Source organism: Gymnodraco acuticeps, unplaced genomic scaffold (assembly GCF_902827175.1).
Source record: "Gymnodraco acuticeps unplaced genomic scaffold, fGymAcu1.1, whole genome shotgun sequence".
Classification (NCBI taxonomy): Eukaryota; Metazoa; Chordata; class Actinopteri; order Perciformes; family Bathydraconidae; genus Gymnodraco; species Gymnodraco acuticeps.
The window spans coordinates 243,116-266,193 of record NW_022989890.1 but is presented as its reverse complement, the minus strand read 5'-3'; the positions used below and the strand labels follow the sequence as shown (position 1 = coordinate 266,193).

At 38.8% G+C, this 23,078-nt stretch overlaps 1 protein-coding gene across 6 annotated transcripts; it reads left to right on the top strand.

Annotated features, from left to right (window-relative positions):
• Nucleotides 1–4,452: 4,452 nt before the first annotated feature.
• On the top strand, nucleotides 4,453–21,574 carry arfip2b (ADP-ribosylation factor interacting protein 2b). Of its 6 annotated transcripts, none has more exons than XM_034200773.1 (10): nucleotides 4,453–4,755; nucleotides 7,193–7,303; nucleotides 12,514–12,546; nucleotides 14,103–14,211; nucleotides 15,285–15,341; nucleotides 16,811–16,929; nucleotides 17,115–17,336; nucleotides 17,799–17,956; nucleotides 18,438–18,612; nucleotides 18,726–21,574. In XM_034200773.1, the coding sequence occupies exons 2-10, from the start codon at nucleotides 7,205–7,207 to the stop codon at nucleotides 18,879–18,881; spliced, it is 1,128 nt and encodes a 375-aa protein (XP_034056664.1). In that variant the 5' UTR covers nucleotides 4,453–4,755; nucleotides 7,193–7,204; the 3' UTR covers nucleotides 18,882–21,574. The 6 variants fall into 6 exon arrangements, with proteins under 6 accessions (XP_034056664.1, XP_034056656.1, XP_034056680.1 ...); XM_034200765.1 differs by having other exon boundaries at nucleotides 12,514–12,570; XM_034200789.1 differs by lacking the exon at nucleotides 12,514–12,546.
• Nucleotides 21,575–23,078: the final 1,504 nt, after the last annotated feature.

Sequence of the window (23,078 nt, the reverse complement as noted above, 5' to 3'; positions counted from 1 at the left end):
TATATATCAATGTCATTTTGCTCAGGGCCTGATAGTGATTGGCATGTCATGTGTGCTGTTTACAATAAGCTGAGGAGCCCACATACCAAGTCAGCAGATGACTCTGAAAGGCTGTTAGTCATCCAGTAGATCGTGAAAATGATCGTAAAGCTGCTGTAGTCATCATCATATGGCCACGCCGTTTTACCTCACAGAGAGGATATTCAAGCTCTTCAACTGAGTTGTCTCTTTGTTGGCGATTGTTGTCTGCAGGGGCTTATATGAAAGCTGCTTTTTGTGTATTTATATACACGATTATATTTGGCTGTCTTTAAGTTTGGGATTTGGTGCCATCATGAGGGCACGTCCGGTATAGAAGGAATCCAAAGTGCTTTTAATCCAGTATTTAGTGATTGTTTAGCGAGCAGTGGACTGAGTGTGTGCTGCAGCTTAGAAAAAGTTCTCATAGTGAAATATGATGTCTTTCGATTTGTTTTGTTGTATCAGAGTTTGTGGAGAAAGTGTCTGCATGAGACTTTTCCTAAGGTTGCGTGAGTCTTTATGATTCGACAGATGAGTATGCACATTAATGAGTGAGTAAGGAATAACATCCCCTGATTCCAGTAACTAGTCTTTCTACGGCCAAAGCCATGCCTCTTGTGGTCGCTGACGAACTCAGAGAGTTTAAAAACGTTCTCCACCACTTTCTATAACCATGACATTTAACAGAAAAACAAGTACATTCTTCCATGCTTCAGACTGCGAACTCTGCATTTTCCATTACATCGATGAAATTACACAACTGGATGTTTGTGTTACCAATTGGCTATCCCTTATGTTTTCCCTTTTTAGGTTTTAGTTGATGTGCTTATTTTTAATGAATTTGCAATAAAAGCCACATGTTAATTAAAGAATAGGCACAAAGATGCAAACAAATCATGAATTGTGGTCCCTGATTTAAAGTTCAGTTGGCAGAGTTAAAAATAATACATTCATACTTCAGTCTTTGTGGAACCGACTCAATACTAGCACATGATGTAATAGCCAGATGAAAATGTCTGCTTTATTTATAGCATGTCTCTTTGTTTCCGTCTACCAATTGTTGGACGAATTACAAGCTAAATAAATTAAACAGGTTTATGCAATTGTGCATTTTTTGGATAATCTACAATTATTTTGATTTATTTTAATTCCATTTACCTTAAAACAAAGGGCAAAATAAATAGTTGACATTAATAAGCTAATTTTTTTATATTATTTTTAGTAATGTATTATTATTATTATTGTTATTATTATTATTATTATTATGCATTTGTCATATTCATTAGCCTCTAAAGTATTTTCATTTTTCCTCGTGTGTGTAAAACATATGGAACTAATGAAATTGTAGTATGTCAAGGAAGAGAGTCAATACATCCTCTCTATCCAATAAAGCAAGATTCACTGCACAATAAAAACGAGTCATTATCATAATTAGAATAAATGGTAACTGGCCAAACTGGAGTGGAAGTGTGACAGCTGTAGGCTGTAATATGGGTGGACAGCACTGCACACACACATCTGCAGTAGCAGCAGCTGGGGATAATTACGTTTCATGTGATTATATTGTTCACAAGCTGTCAAACATTTTTGTTGTGTTTAAGTTTTTCAGGATAGATAAATTGCTTAAAAACAATACAGTTTGTTCCGTGGATCAGGTAGTGACCCAGACTGGCATCAAAAAACACACCGACAGCTTGAAAAAATGCACTCTAAATTCAGGCACACTTCCATTAGTAAAAACATTCCCATATGGCATTTCACGCCACTTCCAAAAAAATACCATAAGAGTTTATTTTGGCTCCACACTTCTTTCAGCGTCCAATCCATTCATTAATAAAACTTGCTTTCACTTTCCACCTCCTTCCTTGCACTCTGATTGACTGCAGAAGCAGTTTGAATCCCCTCAGCCCTTTAGTGTTTGCAGGAACTCATCCAGGACCGTTAACATTGTTCACAGTGCTTCATTCATAGTGTACAGACTTGAAAGTAAGAAGTGCTTGCTCTAACTGCACGTGGTATGCTCATGTATTCATTGTCTTGCATGGATCCACATTGTGACATTGTCAGAAGTATGTGTACATTATGTTGCCGTCCTGATATTCAAATCAAAAATACTTAGTTATAGTCTTATAGAAGTATTTTATGAATTGGCATTGGCAATCCTGGTTAAATAAAAAAATACATATTTGCAATTTGTCAGATTATGTGTGTGTTGGGCAACAAAATGTAGTTAAAAATGACGCAGAATGTCTATTAAAATGATCTGTTCAGTGAAGGAAAAGCCACAAGACATTAGAGATTCAGCTGTTTTTTCCTCCTCAGGAGATCACATACTAACGCTTACCCACAGAGGGCAGTATTGTAGCAGTAAGTTGTCTATAGGCCTATATAATATATGTAAAACATGCTGTGTGGGGCCTTTCTTTAATCACACCTCCACTACACTGGCTGTCACGTTGGATCAACCTACTATGTTAATGTGTGGCAGAGTGTTTGTGGTGGGATTGGGCGTTTTCATGTTTTTCCCCAGACAATGAGTATTCTTGTACCCATATTGTACTTTATCTGTGAGAATGAAGCAGTATAGAGGTATGTTATAACAATTAAATGTATTCCACACATACAGTAACAATTGTTGTGCCCTCATAAGTCTAAATTATCAAAGGAACTTGATGTATGCGGGTGGCAGGTTGTGTTTTAAATAGGCCTACTAGAGTTTGTATTTAAGTTTATAGCATTCCTTGGGGTTCAATGTAACCCTCACACGGCCCTGAGTTAATGTACAGCCATCAGCAGCTTGCAGAAACGTGCATGCTTCACCTGAAGGATGCTGCCAAAGATAGGTTACAGGCGTCTGTAGGAAAGAATAAGAACACTCACTCCTTTCGATTTCCAGGTACAATTCCAAAGTTTGATGGGGACATGTGCTTACATTATGCTGTATACATTGTGTCATCATCATAAGCATCAAACCGAAGTAGTGATTGTTTTACCTTACTGTATCCAATGGTTGTTTTCACTGAGTGAAAGCATGAATTTTCTCTGTGAAAGGTAAAAAAACGATATGTCTGATTTAGTCTGCTATCTCTTCATTATGTTTCTTTGTTATACGAATAAAGAGCGACACTCAGAAATGACTGATATTACACATTGGGTTTCAGTTTACAAATTATGATGTTTTGGTATCATAATTTAATGTAGTCTATTTTGTGTCACTGTTATTTTTGGTATTTCATTGTCATGTTTTTCCGAAATATTGATACAGGGAATTATGTGTTTGATACCTGTTTATGTATGATCAAATATTTCACCCCTCAGTTGAAACGGATTTGTTATAGTCAGGCCACTATTTACTTGTTACGTTTCATCCCACAGGCCATAAGATTGTTAAACACCTGAACTTTTGAAAGAACATCATAAAATGCATCTGTTTGTAACTCATATAGGCCTACATCAATATTCCAATTACTATAGACTAGTCTGTACTGTTTCTATTCTATTCTATTCTATTCTATTTTATTTTATTCTATTTTATTTTTATTTTATTCTATTTACCTGTAGGCTACTATTTTATCTGTTTTGTTGTGTTGCACTGTTGGAGGAGCCTGTGACCCAAGATGTTTGATTTATTGATTGAAAAGTTTATTAACAGCTTGTATATTGGGTACAGTACAGTACAGCTCAAAACATACAATTGTTAAGGGGATGCAGACCAGAGAAAGACTTTCGTCTTGTTTACATCAGGGTCCCCCATTTCCAATTCATCATATCATTTAAGACATATAAGACATATTTGACATACTTATTTACAATTTACATACAGGTGTTTTTTTACATACAGATTGCTTGTTTACAATTTTCATTTTAGATTTCGTTCTAATACATCCTAACCGGACATTTAAGACATACCAAGTCTACAGATATCCAGTTAGTAACAGAGTCTAAAATGCGAGTATATACATAGATGGGGGGGGGGGGGGGGGAAGCTGTCCATTGTACGACAGGTTGAGATTTGTACCATTACCGGGGCCAGTTTTGCAATGCTCTCCCCCGAAGGTGCTCTTTAAGAGAGGTTTTGAAGGTAAGTATAGTTTTACTTTCCTTTACAGTTGTGGGAAGAGCGTTCCACCTTGATGTGGCATTAAGGTGGAACGCTCTTCCCACAACTGTAAAGGAAAGTAAAACTATACTTACCTTCAAAACCTCTTGTTCCTTGTCATAACTACACTGTATGCACACATGACAATAACAGCCTTGAAACTTGAAACTACTATTAAGAGTAGTATAAATAAATGCATACGAAATTTAAAAAATACCCTAATGCTAATCTGCGTGTCTTCATAGCACACCAGGCAGCACCATGTGAGTTTTTACCTTTGTAATGAGTGATCCATCTTCTCGCCAATAGACGCTCTTCGGATGAGAGCGCGTCTGCAAAATGAATTCCATGGTGTCGTCAGTTCCGTAAAGCGTTGCTCCTGGCTTCATTAAAAAAAAAGGGAAGAAGATAGAGGATTATTTACGAAGAGTCAGGAGACAGACACAGTGAAAACAAGGCTTTTACTGGCTATATTAGTGAAATATTCCTAAACAAGAGCGCTGCATTGTTTGTGTTTTCCTCGGACTGACACACCAGTCTCCTGTAAACCGCATGAACTGGGATGCACTGCTGTTAGCCTGCTATTAGCTTGCTGGCTAGCTTCACGAACTGCACTGTTTTTACCACGGGACCAAGTAAGTCAATTAATAAATAAGGACGATATTTCATTGTGTCTGTGTTTGGGATGTGGCATTAAAGCCATTGTTAACCAGCCTTTTGAACACTGGTTTGTTTTACCCGGCTTCCTCTTCATGTGAGAACTAGAAGCAGGCCTTTTTTTCTCTAGAAAGCATATTCATTTCCAGCCGGAAAACCTGCTTCAATATTTTGCAGGTTCACAACAAATAGCACTCACAGTTTGTTTTGTTTTATCCCCAAATAATCCCCCACTGTTTGGTGCAGATTGAACCCACAGGGGAGGCCTGAATCTAGCGTTACCTGCTGGTGAGAGTACACCTGTGCTGCTGCACCTGTCATGGCTCCCAGGATGCTCGAATTGTGCGACTGATTTCAAATTTAAGACTCCACACTTTTACTTATATAGCAATGTATAAGTCACGTTTTTGTGTCTTTAGTTATAAAGATAAATAATACAGAATACTGTCTCTGTTGTAGCAGCATTTTGGAACATGCCCATTCCTAATAAAAAAAAACTGTTAATGAATAATGATTCATTCTCACTCCATTAAACATTGATTTAGCCTGGTTTTAGTGACCAAATGAACACATTTAGAGGAATGAGGCATGTATTGTAACAAGCCTCGTCAAGAACAGGGCGTATTTTAGACTTAGAATGTTATGCAAAGCAGCTGTTGGTTGCTCAGTCTATGAAGACCTGTAAGTCTGACATCCTAGCTAACTGCTTCCTACTGCTAGAGGGGAATCATGCAGATGTTAATTCAGTCTGTCACGTTTTTCAACCCAAAGCCCTGACACGGTTGCTGTGAGATGTCTTAAATTAGTGTTTTCTGTGTTAAATATTGTTGTACAAGACTAGCACAACTTCTAATGTCTAGGAATGTGTCATTCCTCAGGAAATGGAGTGGGCATGGCCCAAAAGCCAATTTAGGCTAGGTCCTAGCAAATGTAAACAACTGCAACCTCACTTCAAATAAGATGTGCGCCAGCTAGTGATCTTAACTTCTATTACCCTGCCATAAAGTCACATAGTCTCAAAAGGACATCATGCAAGTTTTTGCTCTTACTCATTTAAATGTTTGCCTTAATACTCATTTACCATACACTTATTATTAACCATGCTGAATTTTTGTTATGTTTTTTTTACATCATTCCGGGTTTCTGCTTTTAAGTGGAGTTTATAATAATTCAAAACCCTGGAAAATACACGTCCATACCATTTTAAAGCTTAACACACACAGTCGTTTTTGTTATGATTATCTGTTAAAGGTGGGGTATGTCCTTTATTTCAGAAACACTTTGTTATATTCCATGGAATGCTATTAACATCCCGATAGCAATGAATATATGAAATGATTTGACAATAAATGTATACAAAAATTCATCTGTGGAAGCCATAGCTCTGTAAAAAGCACGACCAATCAATTTAGCCGGCCCGGCTAAAATAACTGGATGGTCTACCTGCCTGTCAGCCTTCCATCTGTGCACAAACTTATCTCGTGCCCTCATTGGTCATGTGCGCGTTCGTGTGTGTTGGAGGAGGGGCTCTGTAAGGAAGTCTGAAGGAAAAGGCAGATTTTTTCCGGTTGTGAATTTTCAAATTCTAGCACACTCGAGCTGGTTTCTCCAAAATTACACACCCCACCTTTAACATTATTTAAACGTTAAGAAAAAATCCAGAGAAGAACTAAAGGAAGCTACTGTACTGTACATGCTCGAGTTTATTACGTTTTGACGTTTCTGGTTTATCTGTCACCCTTGACTGAAATGTGAAACCAAACCATGTTAATGTCTTTCGGCACTTAAATTGGCCTTCGTTATTTTATCTGTGGTCTCTTGTCACACACGTTTACATTACACAAAGACCCCCTTTTTAATGTTTGTCTGAGTACATGTATTTAGCTGTGAATTCATTATCCCATTGTGAGCAAAAAATAGTAGCGATAAAGCTGCTTGTCCAGTAATTATTTGCAAACACTACATGTGTAGGCCTACGAGTGTTACAACATCTTTAATGTGTGATGAGTAATTACAACAATATAATCTGGTTTGATCTTTTAGAATGGTTAGAATCAACATTTAATCTCCTCTTTAGTCTGTTCGTGTATGGAGCTAACGTACAGCCCTGTAATGAGCTGTAAAGTAGAGTGGCCACTTCGACAAGCGGCCGCCTGAGTGCAGGCCTTTCATAGGTGTGTTGTTTTCATCTCAAGTGATAGCCTTGCTCTTTGAAATCCACCGCCTCGCTTATTTGTGGCTATTATATTCCCATCTTCCTTATGATTTGGCTGTTTGGACTAACCTCTCTGGGCCCTCAGCTTCAAAGCACCAATTAGGCTATTTCACAGTATTTACATAAAGTAGTGTGTTGTAACCACTCTTTATCTCTCTCTCTCTCTCTCTCTCTCTCTCTCCTTCTGCTTTTTCACACAGGCGTAGTGCATTATGACAGACAGCATTATGAGTAAAGCTGCCACAATGGAGATTCCTATCAACAGTAATGGAGACACAGGGACACTTCCAGAAGATGACAGCCTTGAACAGGTGGGTCACAGCTACTACATCAGAGACCGTCCACTGTGTGTCACATTTGAAGACCATCATGTGTTGTTGCTGGTCATCCATTTAAAGCTATTCCACAAGGAAACTATCATGAATCTGTTAGTGTTTACCTGCCCGCTAACCCAAGCTGACAGAAGATACTTTGCATATTTAAAACCAGGCAACAGGAAACAAAAGAAAGTATGGAGAATACAGAGTTTTTGATTTCCTTATTTATTTAAATGCTAGAAATGTCACTACATTTTTATTATCTAGGATTCTAGGCAAAGGAAAGGTTCCCATACTGCTAGATCATTGTTGCCCTTTGTAGTTGTTTCATTACTTAGAGACTGTTGCATTAAAGGGTTTTACAGCAGTGTTGATGTGATTTCTACGGAGCCCCTAAAGGGACATGGAAAAAAAAAAAAAAAAAGAGAGAGAAAAAAAATAAAGTCAGGAAAACGGATTTGTTTCTCGTGCGCACGAGAAACAAATCCGTTTTCCTGACTTTATTTTTTTTTAGAAAGTTACCGATGCACCAAGGAGGAAGTGGAACACGAGACAACCCATTTCATTGCAGACTGTTATGTTTACGTGGGGAAATGACAGTGCATACATTATTTGAGATATATTTTGAAGTCAGACTTAATTTTATGGACATTTCGGCCAGGGGTGTAGAGCTATTGGTTTAAGCACCGGATTGGCAAAACACTGGCGAGTCTGTAAACCAGTCTGCTTTGATCTATGAATTAATGTCCATGACTCTCAGAGTACCTGCTGCCCGCAGCTGTTTTATAGGGAAACAAACACTCAGAACACACACACACACACACACACACACACACACACACACACACACACACACACACACACAGAGCCAGTGGCGGACTGGCCATCGGGACGTTCGGGACGAATCCCATTGGGCCGGTACCAAAGTGGGCCGCCCGTCACTAGCCGTCTAAGTACGATATATATCTCAAATAATGTATGCACTGTCATTTCCCCACGTAAACATAACAGTCTGCAATGAAATGGTTGTCTCCTGTGCGCTTCACTTCCTCCTTGGCGCACCGGTAACTTTCTCAACAAAAAAAAGTGCGCACGAGTTAGTAAAAAAAAAGTCAGGATAACGAGTCAGGATAACGAGTTAGTATCTCGTGCGCACGAGAAACTAACTCGTTATCCTGACTTTTTTTTTTCTCTCTGTTTTTTTTTTTTCACATGTCCCTTTAGGGGCTCCGTAGATTTCTGTGTAAAAATGATTTATATTTCAACTTGGCTTCCTTTAGTTGTGTTATACATATTCGTTTCATTAGTTTCTTGTGATTGTTAGTGTACATTGCAGTAGGGCTGCACGGTATTGAAAAAAACTGACATCGCGATTTTTTTTCCCCCCCTGCGGTATATATTGCGGTTTTTTAACCTGTTAAACCCCAAAGTCCCGGCGGGTACTTTACTTTTTTTTTTCACGACAGTGTCTCGGGATCGTAATATTTAAGAACCTATTAATGTGTTATACCAGATTAACGGAAATAATCTCAGCTAATTGACGATACAAACCATTTTTACCAAAACAAAACACAAGTCTCATAAGAAGCATCTAAATGACCTCTGAGCGAAAAATGCTAACGCACTTTGGCACAGAACTCAAGATAAAAGTACCCTTATTATTACTTATCGTAGCTGCATTTACAAGATATCCGATTAAAGCTGAGGTTCCACAGATTATTTAGGTATATAGTATCATCACTGAGTGATCTGAACTCGGACAGGGGAAGCAAACACAGACATCACAACACGTACCTTTACGTAGCTTCTTGGGGAGATGTCTCACCGTAGCTGTCAATCTGATCAAAAGATGTGTTCAATGGCATTAAAACGAGAAAGAAAAAACGCGGCTGAATCGGTTAATCCATAGGTTTTTAACGTCTCTGTATAAAAAAATGATTTAATTTATAATCCATAATTCCATTTTCTCCGGTATTGTCCTCCTGTGCCTCGCTCATTTTTTACCAGTGTTTTGATGGTCTGCAAACTAGCGGGGCGGGGCCTGCTGTGATCTGATCAAGAATGATTGTGATTGGTGGTTTTCTGTGCATGCAGGGGAAGTTCTACACACACCAACACGTGAACAAATAAGGAGTGAGAGTGACGCGTAGCCAAAACCGAAAGCTGCATACCACCAAGGTGGCTACCATTAGCAGCTAACTTTTGTGCTCCGATTTTTACATAAAAATGGAATTATGGATTATAAACAATTGCTTCAAAGCCACAGATACATTATCAACCTATGGATCAACCGATTCAGCCGCGTTTTTTCTTTCTCGTTTTAATGCCATTGAACACGTCATTTGATCAGATTGACAGCTACGGTGAGACGATCTCCCGTAAAAGCTCCGTAAAAGGTACGTGTTGTGATGTCTGTGTTTGCTTCCCCTGTTGCGAGATCGGATCGCTTAGATACTATACTTGAATAATCTGTGGAGTCTCAGCTTTAATCGGATATATTGTATGTGCAGTTTCGATAAGTAATAAGGGTATCTTTATTTTGAATTATGTGCTAAAGTGCGTTAGCATTTTTTTTTAAATGAATAAAACCGCACGTCCCTGCGGTGTGAATACCGCGCATGCGCATACCGCGGTTATCGCCATGACACGGTATATCGTTCAGCCCTACATTGCAGTGTGTTCTTGAACATGTTTAGTTGGTGGTGCTTTATAATGAGATCACATTGACATACGTTCACATATACACAACATTTAAAAAAGACAATATTTGTACTAAGCTGTTAACATGGCTAATGAAAAAGAATATTCCACTCATATTTCCATTTAATTTTAATTTTATTCACAATATTATCATTATTTTTGAAATAATATTGTAATATTAGTGTGCATGTGAACATGGCCATTGGCTGTCAGCTTTTCTTCCCCTAAGAAAAATGACATAGCATATAGTATATAGTTAACAATAGCCTGAACTTGATGATGTATTTATTGTTATAGTTCTCTCTCTGAAGGTTACACCACTCACATGAGAGCACGTGAAAAAATTAGACCTACATACTTAAGCCTGATGGCTTTCATGTGGTATTACGGTTGGTTTCTCACAATGTGACGGATAAATGAGAGCCTGTTGGAAGTTGATATTGTGGTTTTTGGCTATTGTGAGCCGGTGCTTTTCAGACCATTTAAATTAACCCTACTTGCCACACTGCCATTTGATAATATGTACAGGACAATTCAGGACTAATGCTTTTAGTAAACACAGTCTTGAACACTGGCTTTGTAAATGTGGCCAATCACTCACCACAGATCTCTCATTTTGCATTAATGTTTCAGATGCTCAGTCTCAAAAGATTTGTTCAGGTCTTTGCCTGGGTTTAACTTCAATTGTATTATGGGTTGCTTTCATACTCAACCAGGAGTTCTTGTGTTTCTCAGCTTGCTTAGCTACAACTGAACAGAGAGCCTACTGGGAAATCAGGTGTTGCTATCCAGCTGTCGGCATGGGAACCATGTGTTCCCATTAACAGTTAACAGGTTTCAGAAAGATCTGTGCTGTGTTTGACCTCTTTACTAGGCGCCAAACTCTCAGGTGTAGTTGTTGCTCTCCAGCTGAAGACTGTTCATTTACAAAGCAAGGCACCTGTGGGCGTCATTTGAAAAAGAAAGATATATGTATTTGAGTGTCTTAGTCAGAGCCCGCAAAGGTGAACTAACAGTGGAGTTGTAGAGTAAGTAAGGGGAACAATCTGTTAATCTTCCTGCGTACAAAGGCACACCTTTTGTATAAACAGACTGCAGATCCTGGAGGGTTGATGCTGTTTGCTCACTGTGTTCCACTGGAACAGTAAAAGAAAAGCCAACCTCCTCAACAAGCTTGCACGGTGAAGCGAGTATTCAACCATGTGCTGTGTCTACACAGTTTTCCATGTTCATGTATGAGGAGTGTTTAGCTGCACTGTTTAGTGCTGGATATTAACCAGTTGTCATAGCAACTCATAGCAAGTAGTCTGAAACTGGCTATTCTTTGTCCTTGGGTGAAATCCCTCTGAATTCAGATTGCTATCTGCTGTACAGCACTCAGTTGAAAGCTGCATCAGTCTACTGTTTATGTACAGCAGTGAAGATTGGCAGGTGAGGGAATAGCAGAAGTCTGTTTTTAGATGTTGTAGCTTTGCACTTTTTTCGTAACAAGGACGGTGACTGGCAGCTTGACAGTGACAGAGACAGGATTTACTGCTAGCAGCATCCTGGCCAAAGCATCACAGTGGCTCACTGGTTTCATGGTTTCAACTCAGACAGTCAACAACCTTTTAACAAACTTATACTCATCTACAAAATCTATGAGAGATGATTACTTATGCTTTACATTTGGAGATATCCCAAATATATTGTCAGAATTTCTAAGCTGCCCAGCTTTTGGAAAATAAGGTTTTGTGGCATTTTAAAATGTTGCCGTGTCAATTTTTAAACCAGCCTTTTTTATGATGACGCAACGTTCTTTCCTTTTTCTTCCTCTCAAGAAACAGGCACTTTGTCAACCAAGTGTCCTGGGAGGGATCGGTGTCTGCTTCAGCTTTCAGATTGAACAGATGCCACAACTTGAGGCAGATCTAAACAGGCTTTGTCCTCGTGTTACACCGGTTTTTAAGTTGTTGGTTCAGTGTCTGTTTGGTTAAAATGTAAGGAAATACAAATTCCTCTGGTGCTGTAATGAAGTCCTGACCCCAGACATGACCCACAATCATTGTTTAAATAGACACATCTATCCTTATGATTATAGGTTGTAGGACCTAGAGTTTTGGCATTCAAATGTAGTGTTTGTGTGTTTTTAATTGTATACCCCCTTATTATCAATGTCACCTTTTTAATGTCTGTAAATGTCTTGTAATTAAATGTGTTTATTTTTTAAAGTTTTGTTATGAATCTGTTTGCCCAGACAGTTATTGAACAATATCATATCTTAGCTTTGTTAACACATTCTAAAGAGAAAGTGGTGAGTTGATCATAGACTAGCTAAATGATTATCAGTCATCACTGCTCTCCATCCTACATCCCTGCTGTCTGTGGACTTTAGGATGATTCCCTAGCGATTTATTTTACATCATTCTATCTTGTTTCATGATTTCAGTCATGGACTTTTTCTATTTGTTTCTTTTTTGTTGTTGTTGTGTTTGTCGATTCCCCCCTCCTCCATCTGTGTGCAGGCTGCAAATCTGCAGTGGAGCTTAGATGAGCAGGTAGGGAGCTCCAGAGGCACCAGGGTGAGCAGTGCATTTGTGTATGTGTGTGTGTTTAATGTTGGTGTGTAGTACTGCTCAGTGGTTTGACTTGATGCTGGCTGCATTAAATTCCCTTGCATCATTACGTGGGTTTATTTCACAAAGTGTCAAATGTTTCATTTTCACGACAAACCACTAGCAGATTTAATTGACTGTTACAGTGAATTGTCGCCTACTAACTCTAGATAGAAGGCATCTCTCAAACATGTTTTGAGAGATTTCCCTCAAATCTAGCACACAGCTAACACTTATGACTCAACATTGCAATCTGTTCCCAATTGATTCTTAATAATCATCTTCTAGTGTGTGTTTTTGCTTATATAGCCTAGACTCTGTGAACTTGGGTGTTGTGCGAGTGTGATTCCCTAATTCTAGAGGGTGTTGTTTAACTAAACAAACATAGCAACCTACTAATAATCATCATGTCATACTGCTGTAATATTGATGTGGATTGGTTGTGCTTCTTATGTTTTGTTGTGTCAGTCATGATGAGAAATGTATTTGTCTTATTCAAGAATTTAAGAGAGCTGAACGAACAGATAAGAGTGAAGAAAATTGTAGATATTTTTAGAATAGACATTTAGCATCACGCTGCTGTCCTCCAGCAGCCCAAATAACTGAAGTTGTATTTTGACTTCCTTTTGGTCGTAACAAACATACTCTTTGTGTTTGCTTACAAAAGGAAACCGCCACCTCCCTTCCAGAGCTTAGGAGTTTCCTTATCACAATCTTACTTCACAGTGTAGGCCTAAGGATTCAGGAAGTCTCCTATATATTACCCTCTCGTTTACATTGAACGATGGACGATACAGGTCTGTAGGTCAGTGCAGCATTCGTATCCGTACAGGCAGAAGTTAGCATATTTAGACATGTTGATAGTAGCAACCAAAGCTTACATATGGTTTGCCAAAGTAAGAAATCTTTTCAGGCTCGATTTTCCTTTGCTCAAAATTCCTCACAAATGTTTGTTTTTCTAAAATAGCTGATACTTGAAAGTATGGCAAACAAAAGAAAATTGTGAGTTAAGTTAAGGAAAACACAAAAGATGGATGGTAGCACATTTCCCCTCACGCTTCTTTGATTATTTTGAAAAGAGAAAATAGTTAGCTTGAGCATTTCCTGCTGCATACAGTAGATCAATGCAGCCACCGCTTGGGTTAGACTGGTCTATTTCTGCTGTGGTATTTTAGTGTTCTTGCTTGCTCCCAACATGGCAGAAGATTCAGTTCTAGTGATTAGGTGGGTTGATTATTGACTGGGCACTTTATTTGTGTTTTCGGTCTTTCACACTCTTTATAGTGTTCTCTGTTGGCTTCCAGATAAGGGCCTGATGATTGTGTGTACTCACTAACCTTTCCTAACATAGTAGTGTTTGTCCCCCTCTAGTGACTTAGCCTTTGTCTGAATTTAACACTCAAGCCATAATCTCCTGTCTATATATCCCCACCCCAAAACCCTCCATCCCTATTCCCCTTTTTTCTTGTTTTTCTTGTTTTTCCCCACCAACCTTGTAGGACCTACAGCAGGTGATGGTATCGGGCCCCAATCTCAATGAGACCAGCATTGTTTCTGGAGGTTATGGAGGAACAGCAGAGGGAATCATCTCCACCAGCTCAATCAAAGGTACTCCTTACTTCTGACATCTTTTCAGCCTCCTCTCATCTATGCTGACACTGTCCCATTTTGACTTCCTCTATTCAGCGAGTGTTTGATTTCTCTGCCTCCGATCATCCCTCCCATGAGATCATGCTGCAATTAATGTTGTCAATTTGCGCTGATTCATCCCCAGCTTCACTACACTCTGCTGTATCTCAAATTATGCCTCTGTGGTCTCTGTTTTTTATAGTTATTTTTATGTATGTGCAGATATGGGAAGAAGCAATGTGATAGACTGAATGAAGAACCTTTCAATGCTTTTTCTAAACCCACGTGAGCACCAGTGTTCAGTCTAAATGTATTTAGACATACATTTGATTTATTCCCAAACTGTATGTTTGAAACAGGATCATTTCCGCTTTAACTACTGCAGTTATCGTTAGTCCTAATGGAAATAATGTAACTTACTGATTTAAAAACTAAACCTTTTCTTCGTTAGCTTTTATTTCAGTTTCATTATACAGACATGTTCACATTTTAGTCAACAGTTTTTCCATTTTCATTTAGCTGTATCCACAGAGCCAACATATAACTGTGTGTGCTAATGCAGGTTAGTGTCATTTAATATACAAAAACAAAGCTTTTAAAAGATATCTAAAACATCTCCCAGACATCAAGGCAGCCTCTTGCATTGTTCTTACAGTCTGAACAAATTGTATTTTCTCATGACCATCTCAAGTTTTCAGTTATACTCTCACCGTTCTCAGCCACTGCTAATCGACAGGTAATCATCAAATATGTCGGTGTTAAAGGGAGAGTCAGGCAGGGGGTTGAAGCTATATGGCATTAGCAACCGTATATCCAACACAGCAAGACGTTAATGTGTTGATGAAACTGTCATTCAGTATGAAATAACCTTAAACTAAATGATAAATAGATCCAGTACACTGTGTCTTGGACTTGTTTCCACATTGTTCTCGAGTTCAAGGCAGTGACTTCAGCAGTGTAGCTGAATACAGCGTGTCAAAGGGGAAAGGACACTGCTCTCTTTACTTATCATTTATTACTAATATTTCTGCGTCCCTCTCTCTCTCTCTCAGGCCCTGCTGTGCGCTACAATGCAGAGTTTAACAAAAGGATCTCAGTTGAAGGAATAGGTGGCTCCTTAGACTTCATTATTATTAATAATGGAGAGCTTATTTCCAAAATGTAATGTGTGTGGGATGTTTCATAGGATCCACAACGTCTGTAAATACTGTTGTTAAGAATTGGTAATCGAGAACTTTACTCCTGTTAGTGGCATGAAACATTTTTGATTTAAAAAAAAAAAAAAAAAAAAAAAAAACCTGCATATTTATCACATGATGGCATTTTGGAAATACGCTTTTTATTTTATTTACTGCTCCTTTTTGATCTAAATAACTATTTCTCTTTTTGTATCAGCGGAGAGAAGGGCATTCACTTATGTCTGGCTTCTGTTCTTCATGGACAAATTGTGGCTTTTTTTCTATCCCAGCATTTCTCTCTGTGGTTGGTTCTCTTTGTGATTTATGCTCATCTATTATGGGGCCTGCACTTTTATGTTTTTCCCAAAATAACTTGCAAACCTACTTTCTGAACGTCTCAGCAAAACAGAAACCATCTTCACTTCTGTCACATTGTATATTTGGTATAAGACCTTCAATATTTATGGATAAAATACGTTGTAGTTGGGAGAACCTTAGTAAACTTAAAGCTTTTAGAGGCCCCTATTTTTCTCATTTTAATCTTTTCCACGTACTGATGTGAAGTGAAAGGCTCTGAAGTGTACTGCTGCATTTCAAAGCTTCATCATCACTCATTTGTCAGCATTGTCATTCACTAAATGAAGTCTTTTCATCTTTGTTCTTCCAACTCCTTGTCACCATTCCCTCCTACGTGTTCCATATCCTGCTCTTCTCCCTTTTGTCGTCCTACATTTCTGTCTTTCCTGCTTGTGTATGTTTAAACCCTTAACATCCAACCATCCTTTTAAATCCTGATCCTTAAAAAACATTCCCATAATGTAAAATAAATTATCTAAATCCCGGTCCAATACCTTTCCCTAATTCATACTCACCCTGAACCATTCATCCATACCCCACTCCACCCCATCCACTGTCACAGACCTGCGTATGAAGGCCGGACGAGTAAGCGTTCCCCCGAGCAGTTCTCTCCTCTGCCACATAGCAAGCCATTCAAATGAATATCAAGGTACTGGGGAGGGAAGGAGGTGAATTTGAATGCTACACACTCTATGTTGGTTAATCAAGTTATTACCATTAAGGCAATTACCCGAACTATTCATACAGGATTTTCAGCTTTTATTACAGCTCAATAATTAGAATGTGGTGTCAACCATTTTAATGTCATTGTTGCTTAGTCCAATATTCCTTCTCGGCTCACCATTCTCTTTTCTCGCTCATTAACTCACTCCTATGCATGTCTAACAGCGGTTTATGGGTTAGTGTGGTGATGCACACGGGTTAGCAGATGGCTGACAGGCCTTATTGAATGCGGCAGTTTTAATGTACTTTTGAATAATGTATGATTCCCTACATGAAAGTGTTTCTTTATTAACCATGTTCCTGTGTTTCTTCTTTCTCAGGTTCCAACATGCACCACAGCAGTAGCAGTAGCTCGTCCATGACTGCAGAGGAAGCGTCCCGCGGTGTGGCTGTGGAGAAAATAGAAACGGTGAAGAAGTGGGGTCTCAACACTTACAAGGTATCTAAGGTTCTTTCATTTTACGCTTCATGATAAAGACCTTCTTGCTGGTTTTAGTTTTTCTATGTGCCTGAGGATTTTCTGGAACCAGGCACCGCTCCCCATGTCCCTATCCTGTAAAATCCAATCACAGAAGGGAATTTTGTTACTAATGCCTCTGTACGTCTTCCTCCTTATTCTTTCAGTGTACAAAGCAAATGATCTCGGAGCGTTTTGGTCGAGGTTCCCGGACTGTGGACCTGGAGCTGGAGGCCCAGATTGAAGTGCTGAGAGACACTAAAAAGAAATATGAGAATGTGCTGCGATTGGCCAGAGCGCTGACCAATCACTTCTACAACATGGTGCAGACGCAGCATGCGCTTGGGGACACCTTTGCTGACCTCAGTCAGAAATCGCCAGAGCTGCGGGTGAGGCCTCAGAATATGTTCATGTAGCTTTTATGTCTCATCTCTTACGGTACGTCCACACGGTTCCGTCGCGTTGAAGCTTGCCGGTGGGCGTGTCTGGCCATGAATCTCCCGCCCCGGACACACAAGCACGCGGTTTGATTGGCTAGCGCTTGTACTGGCATATGATTTGATTGGCTGGCGCTTCAGTCGACTCTTGAAAAGTTGAACTTTTTTCAACTTTCGAAGCGAGCAACAGAGGCAAAGCGACGTGACGGAACCACAATGCAGTTTGGCAAAGCTTGACGTCACCCCATTCAAAGTGAATGGGAAGTGTCTCCTTTCAAGCACATGACGGAACCGTGTGGGCGTACCGTTACATATTGATCTGCAGCTGGAAGTTAAATAATAGGTTCATGTAGACGACATTGAAAGGCATTAACCCCATTGATGCTCTAATGTATTTTATTAATGCATTTACAGGATGAGTTCGGCTACAACGCAGAGACTCAGAAGTTGCTGTGTAAGAACGGGGAGACTCTGCTTGGTGCCGTTAACTTCTTTGTGTCCAGCATCAACACACTGGTCAACAAGACCATGGAGGACTCCCTGATGACGATCAAGATGTATGAAGGTGCCAGGTAAGGACATGCAGCCCATTAATAAACCATTTCACCCAAGAAACTCTTTTAAAGGAAGATAAGCAAATGGATAAAGTCAACATTTTGTACACAAAAATATATAATGATAATATAATTGTATTATTATTGCAAGGAACTTCAGATGAAATTACATTAAAACCGGCATTGAGTCTGTATGTATAGATCTTTTTGATATATCATCTATATATATATCAACATTTTGTTATCTCAAATGCCTGAACTTCTGGTGAAAATCTAGCGAAGAATTTAACCCACTTAAAACTACTGCTAATCTGTGATTTGATCAGATTTGATTAAAAGTGACCATGCTTCCTTTTTAATATTGTCAAATCCTGTTAGGTGCACTAAAACACAATTACAGTAATCTATCATGTGATACAGTGTACATCCAATTAGAGTTGAAAGACACGTTTTAGGGCCTTTTTTAAAACACTGTATTTTCTCCCTCTTTTTTGAACAGACTGGAGTTTGATGCCTACCGGTCAGACCTGGAGGAACTGAGTCTGGGTCCAAAAGACGCTGTAGCCATGGCCCGCATAGATGCTGCTCAGCAACAGTACCAGGTCCAGAAGGACAAGTATGAACGCCTCCGCTCGGACGTCATCATTAAACTCAAGTTCCTGGAGGAGAATAAGGTTAGTGGGCAGGGTGGGCCTGTTTGATCATCATCCTCCAGAGCAAGATAAGTTACAGAGGTTTGACTAGATGTCCTGACATGTTCTGAAACCCCCTTATTTCTCTTTCCCAGGTGAAGGTGATGCATAAGCAGCTCCTCCTCTTCCATAATGCCATATCTGCATACTTTGCTGGCAACCAGCAGCAGCTGGAGCAGACGCTGAAGCAGTTCAACATAAAGCTGAGGCCTCCAGGGGCCGACAAGCCCTCCTGGTTAGAGGAGCAGTGAGAGGTTCTGCGGGACCTCCTGCTGCCTCCTCCTCCACCACCTCCACCTGTTACCTGTTGAAACCCCCCAACTTACAGAGGACCACTACAGAGGGAAACACATACTTGGATAGATGAAAATATGAGATGAGTGTATGGCAGGACGATTGGACTGATGGATTGCAGGGTATTATTGATGGGATAAATGCACCAGGAATCCAAGTGGACAGTTTCATAAAGAGTCAGGGGGCTTTTAGTGCCTCTTCCCAACTTCCTTATTTCCACTCTTTGTGCCCAAAAGAACTGTTCATCTCTTCCTTCCCTCTCTCCTATTCAACACTATATTGCTGTGTGAGCTTGTGTTAGTCATGTTCACGGCCGTTATTTTACTTCTCAACTGCTACCAGTGCTTGGACTTAAACTTCAACCCAACAACATAATGGCTACTGAGACAGATGACAGAAGGAAAAACATGATAAACCATTAAAACACACTTGGATGTAACCAAACACTTCATCAAAACTCTTCCAGACCTTATCACTCTCCTTGTGTGCCTCCTTATGTATGAGCGTGTGTGCTTAATCAACATGTGGCCTACAGGAAGAAAGATAAGTTCAGAAAAATATTCAATGTACACATGCAGAGGATTTGAATGGTAAACTGGAAAGGAATGTGCAGATATTTCAAATCAATGTACATATCAAATAACGTATTATTTCACTTTTGAAATAAATAGTACATGCTTTTGGTAGCTTACAGAGAAATGCAGTGTTTAGTTTTGCTTAATTTAACTGTACTCTTTATTTTGTACTTATTCTGGTTTTAGGCGGCTTCTAAGTCATATGAAGAGCAGTTAACTGACTGGGCAATGTGTGCTGATGCTTTAGATTGCAATACTGTAAGCAGCCTAACCATCAGAAATGCTGCAGATTTCAATCTTAACTTTGACTTCAGCTCGTATATATGCAACAATCATTTAAGAAAGACTGCCACAGCTTCCCAAAGTTATACCGGTTGGGGTCTTTACTAATTGTATTTTATTTACCCAAAGAGAATTTAGAAATATGTTTACGGGACCCTATGTTTTCATTGTTTTTAGGCAACATTGGTTGGTAAAGTGTCACTATAGGCAGAGGAGGCTTTGACGGACAGTTGAACTATGAACGATGGCTATGTCAGTTAAGATTCAACAAACTCAAATGGATTTACTCCATTATTTAATTGTTAATAAGGACTCTATTTAATAGGAATTAACTACATATTTTGTTCTCACGTTAATACATTGCAATGTTTTTTTGTCTTGTGTTTTTGTGTCTTTTTAAAGGACACAATTGGCATCGTTGGTCATATCTTTCAGTCTCCCTACATCAGAGTATATTTGTCACACTGCTGATTGCTGTAGCTCTCTAATATTACTAATCCTAATATTTCAACATCATTTTAGTTGTTCGTAAAAGGGATAACACTAGTGATTCATCATTTGTCTCTATTAACTTAAACATTGTTGTAGAATGGAAGTAAACAATCATCTGTTGACAATTAGGAGAAGGTTTCACTACAGAATATCAGTATGGTACTATATTATGTGATGTACTTTTTATGCGTCACTGTATTTATTATGCTCATTGTACGTGTTGGAATTAACATATTTGTACACTGACATTTCTGGTTCATGCAAATTACTCAATTCACGAGTATGGCGTCTTGCAGATGAACACTAACGTGAAAACATTCCTCAGGCTAACCATATCTGTAATTGATTTACTCCAAAAAAATATTCTAAACTATCTGATTGAAAGGAGTTTAGTTTGCCTTTGTCAAACCTGTGAAGTCAAATGAAGATAATCTGGTATAATAAATGTTTTACCATGCTGAATTGAACTCTTAATCAGTTGATTTTGTTGTTCCTCCAGCATCTTGTCTCTGTATTTGCATGGCAGGCAGTAATCCAAAGTGCAGGTGCAGATATGTGTCAATGCACCGATGCTCTCTGGGCCTTCTGCTGTTCAGCTTACATGGACTGGGATAACGCCATGCTCACGGTTGTTGGTTATGTTGAAACTGGCTGAAGACTAATCCAAAATGTGGATTTGCACTGTTCAGGACAATTATTAACGGGAGGTGTTAATTTTTCCATGAAAAGCAGATGTAAAAAAAAAAATGTCTAGACTTCTTTGGCTTCTGAATGTGTATGTTGCAGTGTGTAAGTTTGGTGTATTCATCTGGCTGAAATAATAGCTCAATGAGACCTTGGCCTCTCTTACGACTGGAAATTACAGTTCCACTTGGTCCCCTGGACTGCTTGACCATCACACAGCAATATTAACATGTGACTCCTCTTTTCCAAACCTGCCCCTTTGAAATTCCTAACCCTAAGGCCAAAATGAATGGCAATAGGATTTGTTTGTGTTCTATAGTTGCACCTCCAGTCAATTGAAACAAGGGTGAGAACTATTTGAAGTCACTCTTACTAGCAGTCTTTAGATGCAGAGAGAACCAAGATTTATAAAATGAGATATTTTATTTGTGTACAATCAATATTTTCTAGGCTGAGCTGGTGTATTGTATTGTATGAATGATTGCACATAATGGTATTTAAGAAGATAAATGAAGTTGTTGTATGGGTTGATGTGATACTCTGCCTTCATTCCTCTCTCAGACCTGAACAATCCCACCCTACCCCGAGGGAAAAAAATAAAAGTACACATTTTCAAATGGCTCCGGTTGGGTTTTTTGTTCGCTCTTTCATTTATATTGTGATGTGGCCCAGTGTGCTTTCTATGTGCATGCAAACCGAGAAGAAAATATCTGGATTCATTCAAATACAACTTTAACTGTGTGATTACAATTCTACAAAGGAATTTATGATGTTATTTTATTCAATCATTTATCACAATGTTCTGTAATTAAAATCATCCAAACCACTGGAACATTAACAAAAGTTATTCATCGAATATCACTGATAACTCTCCGAATCGGCCCTCTTCTGACACCTGGAGACATATTTGGATTCAGACATTACAATTGTTTTTTATTTTAGTATTGATTTTAGCAGCACTAATGTCTGTGCAGCTGCATTGTTGCATTTTACATCTATAAACAAGTACGACTTTTCCCTTTGCCTTTTTGTATCTATAGCAAAAAATGACAGTTTTACTGTATTCAATAGCCTACTATAATCATACCTTTTTTATTTGAAGTTTTGAATCAGAATTTGACAACCAATGTAGGCTACAGATCTATCTCTTCTATACATTGTATTTACATACTTACTTTGATGTAAAGTAACTAAGTAGATTTACTCAAGTACTGTACTTAAGTACAATTTAGAGGTATTTCAATTCAATTTTTACGTTTACTACACTACAATTCAGAGGTAAATCGTGTACTTTTACTCAACTACCTTTATTTAATACCTTAATTTACTGTGCAGATTTGGATCGATCATTTAGTTACACCTGGAGTAAAATGTACAGGCTACCCTGCTGTGTACAAAGTAATGAACCAGCTTTGATAAACACTTTAATGGATCAATATTTATAATCCAAAAATATGATAAAAATGATTCTGAAATGGGCCAATCTGCATAATGATTACTTTTGGTTTTTTATATTGAATACTTTTGTTCTTTTACTTGAGTCACATTTTGACTACAGGACTTTTACTTGTAACAGAGTATTCCTACTGTACACTCTGATACTCTGATATTTTAACTTGAGAAAAAGATCTGAATACTTTTTCCACCTCTGAATTTTATACATGGACTTTATTTTTGTTAACATTAGAAGCGGTTTTACCCTTGTCGTTCAAAGAGGTAGCGGTTTGGTTGAGAAGTTTCCCATCATGTTCCTTACGGGCGTACCTGAACAGTAAATTGAATGTGATTGGTGGAGGCGCGTGCTGCACCTGGCTGCTGTTTGCAGGTCTGTAGTCTCTGAGAGAGCACGAGGCAAGAGTTTGCGTGATTGAGTGATACAGAGCGAGGATTTAAATGGCAGCTACTTTTTAAAGGTACGGTGAGTAAAAAACATATGTAACGGTGCTCTGGTGAGTCTATTAAAGCAACACAGTAAGTGTTATTGTTCAAAGGGGAATATTTGTAATGTTAGGAACATTTTATGTGAGGATGCGAGCCCTACATTGTAAGCAAAGAACTGACAGCGAAACTCTGTGGAGAAATTGTGGAATTAACGATGTCTTGTTGGATAAAAGAGCAAAG

What these genes read in the sequence shown, in the direction of transcription:
- arfip2b (XM_034200765.1), top strand. Translation starts at nt 7,205, where the DNA reads ATGACAGACAGCATTATGAGTAAAGCTGCCACAATGGAGATTCCTATC. An exon ending in GGGGTCTCAACACTTACAAG is followed by an intron (nt 16,930 to 17,114) that starts GTATCTAAGGTT and finishes TTATTCTTTCAG; the next exon opens with TGTACAAAGCAAATGATCTC. An exon ending in AGAAATCGCCAGAGCTGCGG is followed by an intron (nt 17,337 to 17,798) that starts GTGAGGCCTCAG and finishes ATGCATTTACAG; the next exon opens with GATGAGTTCGGCTACAACGC.